At 41.2% G+C, this 6,422-nt stretch overlaps 1 protein-coding gene across 1 annotated transcript in view; it reads right to left on the bottom strand.

Annotated features, from left to right (window-relative positions):
* Window positions 1-1,869: 1,869 nt before the first annotated feature.
* LOC104467543 (protein FAM81B-like) overlaps window positions 1,870-6,422 on the bottom strand; it is a gene marked incomplete at its 3' end in the record, with an annotated part of 11,079 nt that continues 6,526 nt past the window's right edge. The window contains exons 4-5 of the mRNA XM_010081356.1: window positions 3,552-3,681; window positions 1,870-1,976 (exon numbers count right to left, since the gene is read on the bottom strand). Coding sequence (XP_010079658.1) covers window positions 1,870-1,976; window positions 3,552-3,681 — 237 coding nt within the window. The remainder of the gene's footprint in view (window positions 1,977-3,551; window positions 3,682-6,422) is intronic.

The following is a 6,422-nucleotide window of genomic DNA, read 5'->3' as shown; positions in this document are numbered from 1 at the left end:
ACTATTATTATTAGCTATAATGTTATTATAATATTAATTATTTCTTATTATCAATAAAACAGTGGAATGTTTTATTTTATTTTTAGCTGTGTTTGATTAGCATCCCTTCTGCACAGAGCTTACAGAAGTATATCTAGCAGGAGAAAAGCTCCAGCAGCAGATTATTTGGTCCAGCAGAGCCCTGAAATATTAATAAGGGGATACTTGTGGATATTTAATAAGAGCAAGCTCCAGTAGTACGACAATAAATTTTCTCATGTGAAAACAGGTGTATTGGCAAATGAATTCACCCTGTGCAGAGGAATGCAGCCATTCCAACCTCACCAACCCCAAGAATAAAGATCCGCCCCCCTAACTGTGAAGGGATGAATTTCTGTGCAAGGCACAACTCCCATGAAATCCTGAAATGTGTTTGAAATTCATCAGGTTTTCAGTAACAATATTGGTTCATACTTTTACAATACAACTGCCAGACTGCAGGACTGGTTCCCAGACAACCACATACCGACTGAGGAGGTAACTCTGGGCTCTAAAGCTGACTTAGACATGCCAAGTTTTATGGGGAAGCTCCAGTCTGTTCCAGAAGTTAAGTTTTATTTCATCTCTATGAAAAGAATGCATAAATCTAGTAGACCTTTAAAGGGGCAATATAAAAGGAGACAGACATTCCCCAGAGGGCATGCTATTACAATTGCATTTTATATTAACTGGAATAAAATCCCAGCTTTTAGTAAATAGGTATTTCGGATTTTGTGTGAAATACACAATGCCAGTACATCTTGGCGTCTAGAGAGCCACCTCTTTGCAGTAAGGTCTCATTAACTTTTGAGAAACTCAGCATGTACTTCAAGATAGTTTTCCAATTTCTTTCCTTTCTGGCAGTGTTCCATTTTTCCTTCCCTCTTATTCTGGTTTCATTTCTTGTCCCTTTCACATCCTCTTGATCTCCGTCATTCACTGCTCTCCATCTCCCTGCTCCTCCTTCCCTTTTCCCAGTTTTAATTCATTGCCCACTTTAACTATTATTTCCCTGTTCACCCCAATCCTTTTTTTCTGTTGTCTTGATGAGAACTTTCCTCTGTTTAAAGTTCTAGCCTATTTTTACTCATGAACACCATTCAGATAAAATCTTAATTAAAATAGATCTTTATTCAAATATTTCACCATTTTAAGGAGCAGAACTATGGCCTTTGAAATATCAATATTGCAGGATTATTATAATTAGATTTTAAGTTATTTATTGCTGGCTCTGCTATTCAATGCCGGGCGGTTCTGCATTGTTCTGAACATGGATCCCAGATACTTTTGTCCCTCACATCCTTCCCTGGAGCCCCCTCCTCTCTATAACTCATCGAGATTAAAACAGCACCCTAAAAATACTTCTTCAGCTGCCACAGGAAAACTATGCAGCTTAAGTAAGAAACAAATAAATTGAAAATTTATAGGCACATGAGGCTGTGCAGCTTCTTTAACCCTGTGCCCACCTTTCTCCGTCAGCTGCACCTCTGCCCCAGGCAGCTCAGAAATGGGCAGACAAGGGTAGGAAGACAATGTTCTGTTCTGCACATTAGGCAAGTCACAAATTAACTCCAGTTATAATGGCAAATAGCATCTTCAGCATGGAAAGTTAATTGGTTTAACACCTTTGTTCTCACAGGGTGGCATTTAGTGCCTCGTTCTAACAATTACCTTGCAAGTCAATATGCTTTTGTTACGTATTTTCATTATTTTATGGCAGAGTTCTTCATTAATCTTCTAGTGTTCTGAATGGGTGCTAAGCAGGTTTGTTTTGCTGTTTCATGGCAACCTGTTAATCACACTACAACATTCAGGGTGAATTATCATAATGAAAAACCCTTCATCACCTACTTGAGATCCAGAAGTTGCAATTTGTGATGTTGATCTCCCTTGACTGTTTTTAGATTGGAGCTGTGATCAGTGTTGGATGTCTCTATCTTGCCTAATAGTTGCATGACCTAATGAGAATTCAACAGAGAACACCTTTGTGAGCTTGACTGTGAGCACTCATATTTAAATACGCATTATGATGACAAGCATGTAAAAAAAAACAGCTGACATCAAGGTACAGCTACACAAAAATGAACTATGGGCAGGAAAAGCTCAAAATATCCTCCCTGAGCGTTGTTATTTCAGCCCTCAGATGGTCTAGCAAGCCCTGAGCTGCTGGTCTGTCACCTACAAATGACTGTATTTGAGTATTGCAAAGGGCAACACCACGGGCTCCCGACACATCAGGGATGAGCGCAGCGCAGTGGCTGGGTGTTATAGCTGGGACCCGGGTTCAGATCAACACCATACAGCTGCTCGCTCACCCTCTCCCCGCCCAGGGATGGGGGAAAGAATTAGAGGGGTGAAGGGAAAAGAGACGTGTGGGTTGAGATAAGAACAGTATAATAGCTAAACTACAATAATATTGGAAATAATAATGATGATAAAAATAGTAATACATACACAAATGAGTGACACACAGTGACACTTTTCACTACCCGATGACCAAGGCTCAGCCCGTTCCTGGCTAACCTGCCTACCCCTGGTTAATTAATAAATGAAAGAGGATGTGAAAACCCAGCTGTTTTCTTTGGAGATTTTACACTAAATGAGCACAAAAAAGTTTCTGGTGAGGAGATGCCACCGCCTGTTTGGTAGCTGTGGCACATCAATGTCAAAAAGGTGCTGCTGAAAACCCATTACATTGACTTGGTACCATCTTCATTTACAGCAACACCTGACTCCTTTTCATAAACCCTTTCCTCTTTGCTACAATCATGTGAGAATATTTTTTCCCTTTTCAGTTGAGGAAGTTTCTTCTGCATCCTGCTCAATGTCTACCCTGACTTATTTTAACATGAATTTGTGTTCTGTGTTGTGTAATTCTGACACACACATCTGCTCCATTCCTCATTCCCAGGTGAAGAAGAACATTTTTCGTAGATATTCAAGGAGACAGATGTCCAAACAGTGTCTTTTAATAGAATTCCAGGTAGGATATCTTCCTTTAAGTTCTGTCATGAGTAATTATTCCTTGGAGAAGAGGATCTTGGGTAGGTACACGAGGACTGGCACTGTGCCTTGTGCTGCAGAATCGCAGTCAAAAACACAACAATGAGATTATATTAGATACTAGGGTGCATGAGAAATTGAATGTCCTGTATCTGCTCAATCCTCATTTGCAGCAGGAGCAGAGAGCCGTTGTGCTGCAGGTTTAGAAACCTGGATTTTCCAGATTTCCCATGAGTTCAGGGGTCTTATAAATTATTTTGGTAAACTGTAATGGGTCATTTATGATTTGAGGATCCCCAAATCCTGGTATATTTTTATTGTCTGTTACTTTACATCTGTTATAAACGCCACTACATTCTATGGTATCATGGAAAACTTTTTTTTTACTAAAAATCCCGACATATTGTATAAATACCATATCAGTCTTTAAAACTGGTCAGCAATTAGGAAAGGAAGAGATACATATATAGAGGGAGATATATGCATAGTCACCACTCACCAGGTATGTCACTGTAGGCTTCCCTACTCACCTTCTTCTCAAAATCGCTAACACAATTTTTGAGGGCAGAGTGAAGGCCATAAATCTCTTTATCAGTCTTCTGGGCCTCACACCTGATAATACCAATGTCTCCTGACAGCTTCGCAATGCTGGCCTCGCATCTGCAATCAAACCAGAGACGGGAGAGCCTCTGCAGGGAGATGCTGGAGCAGGTCTGAAGGCAGGTGCTGGTCTCTCTTTGCTCTGCTGCCGGGTCAAATCCAACACCCCAGGACCACCCCGGCAAGTAGCAAAGAGGCAGCGAGACCCCATTGCAGCATCCCCGATCCTCATTCTGCTTCCAGACATTGCTGCCCATTATGGTGCTGCATTGTTTGTGTACATACATATATATCTATTTACATATATGTTAAAAAAATATATTTTAATATAAGCAAAAGGACTTTATTTACTGTATATGTAAATATGCATATACCAGTATACCTACACTTAACACGAGCAAGGAGACACAGATTTCCCTTCCTGCACACCTCCTTCGTGCTGGTCCCCCAGGGGTGACTGTCTGCCCCAGTGCAGGTAGTGTTTAAAACAGGAGCGTGGAAAAAAAAAATACCTTAAGGCCACAAAGCAGGGCGCAATTTAATCTAAATAATGGAATAGAAGTTGAGTGAGGGAAATTAAAATGCCAGAGAAATTATCCTCCAAAGTACCACCACCAAATAAAGCCGGTGCTGTTGACAGGTAGAGGATCTAGAGACAAAATTTTGACAGTTTAAATAGATCAGCCTTTTGTCATCTCCTGATGATGCTTAGATATTGTGGTACACCTACAGAGCGTGTAGATCAAGGAAACAAAAAACCCCTGCTGCTACATATAATAGAGGCTTTGTACAAAGGCCAGAACTTCATCAAAAGAAACCATCTGTTTGGAAAATGGGTACAAAAGAGCTGTGAAGGTGAACACGGATCTCAAGAGGGAGGGGGCTGCTCCGGAGCACGGTCCCATCACATCTTTGCTCTTGCAAACATAGAAAACAAACTGTGAGCTGGCAAGCAGAGGTCCCAGGAAGACCCACATTCCTGGGGGATGGAAGATCCCCATGGGGAGAGGGGACAGGTGACACCATGGGGGCTGGGGGCTCCTGGCAGCTGCAGGGCTGGGTGGGAATGAGGGGTACATGTGCATAAATGAAACGAGGCTGCAGATGAGATAAAAGGTGGACCCACGCATCAAGCAGCTCTTTCAGCAGCTTGGGGCACAACATTCCCTGGGGAAAATCCACACCCCCCCCCAAGGTGACAATTTCTAGGCTCTGCAAGAAGTGCAAGAAAGCAGAGGATTAAGGGATCTGTAGCAGTAAAAAGATACAGCTTCAGTTACCAGAGAAAGAAGCCTGAATATTCTATACAGGGAATACTTGTAAATTGAGGCTTTGCCAATAGGATCAAAAACCGGGTTTGCAGCGTGGGATTAATGCAACTACATCTGCACTGCTGTGTAGCCTGGTGGGTCAGAGGGGAGCAAGCTTTGCAAAGACCCCCAGCGCTGCTGATGTGCCTTAAATCTCTGGTCCTGCTCCGTTTACACATAATACCATCGTGTGCAAAGCGGCTAGATGCATTATTGCTGTTTGGCAGATTGAGCTCTGGAGAAAGTGGGGATACTTGGGACTTGCTTAAATCTTGCTCTGATTTGACATTTCGAGTAGGAGACATTCAGCAGCTCACGGTGAGATGCTGGTTTTCCAGTCATACAAAGCAGAGGATGTGCAAGCAGCCGTGGAGACAGACTGGGAACCGAATATCCTCCCATGAGTTTTGCATATAAATTAAAAATGATAAAGAAATACAAGCCTCTGGTGGCTATATCAAAACATTTAATTAGAGATGGGAATATAGTGACCTGCTATATGTTCAAGGAGCTTTATCCTCCAGAGGCATGGAAGGAACAGTATACATTTATCTACCGTACGTGGTGAAGTATTGCATTTTCTGGAGGGTCGAGTAAATTCACAGGTACACACCAGGGCTTTTGATTGTCTAGAGCTACATTGGGCTTTTTCTGCAAGCAACACAAAAGTTCACAAGAAAAATTAGTGCAATGTAACCATGTGTGTAAAGTGCATTTTTTACTCATTTGTGCTTTCATTTATTCTTTTTTTGATGGATTAATATTTATCAAGAGTGTGCCTTTTTTTGCAGTTCATTACCTAATCCTTATTACTGTAATACATATTCCTATGTCCAAATGACATCTTATTAAGAGTTAAAATACAAATAAAATATAATTAATTAAATGGAAATGCCACTGTAGCTGAGATGCTGAAGGCTGTTTTTTTAAACATCACTGCTATTTGACACATAAAGGTTTACACGGTGTAGAAATGTGGTCCAAGGGTGCAAGAATTAATGGACAACCACCTCAGTAGCTGCCAAGAGGTCTCCATCTATTTTTCAGAGTAAACATAAAAAGAACAGACAGAATTTGAATTACAAGAGCTAATCCACATTAATCCTTTACACATGGCAGAATACAGGAGGATGAATCATCTGCTGTGAGAAAGAGCAGTGGCTCCATTTAAGGTTCATTTCATCCCAGATAGTTTTGGATTAAGGTTAGGCTACAAGTCAAGAGGAAAAACTGTCATTGCAAGTTTGCATTTGGAAGATTTCTATTAATTCAATAAATGTAAATTATATGAAGACATGCATTTGTCTCCAGTCACTCTGGGATCTCTTTAATACACATCGAAATTTTAAATCCTGAAACTCAACATCAAAGAAATGTGAAAAATCAAAACACTAATCATCGCTACAATGACAGTCCTCTGTCAGCTCTGGCTCACTCCTCAACCACGGCGCTGGGGGTAGGTATGCAGTCAAGGCTGGGCATTTCCGGAGG

Source organism: Pterocles gutturalis, unplaced genomic scaffold (genome assembly GCF_000699245.1).
Source record: "Pterocles gutturalis isolate BGI_N339 unplaced genomic scaffold, ASM69924v1 scaffold20379, whole genome shotgun sequence".
NCBI lineage: Eukaryota > Metazoa > Chordata > Aves > Pterocliformes > Pteroclidae > Pterocles > Pterocles gutturalis.
The sequence above is the reverse complement of the archived record's forward strand: the minus strand, read 5'-3'. Positions and strand labels throughout refer to the sequence as shown.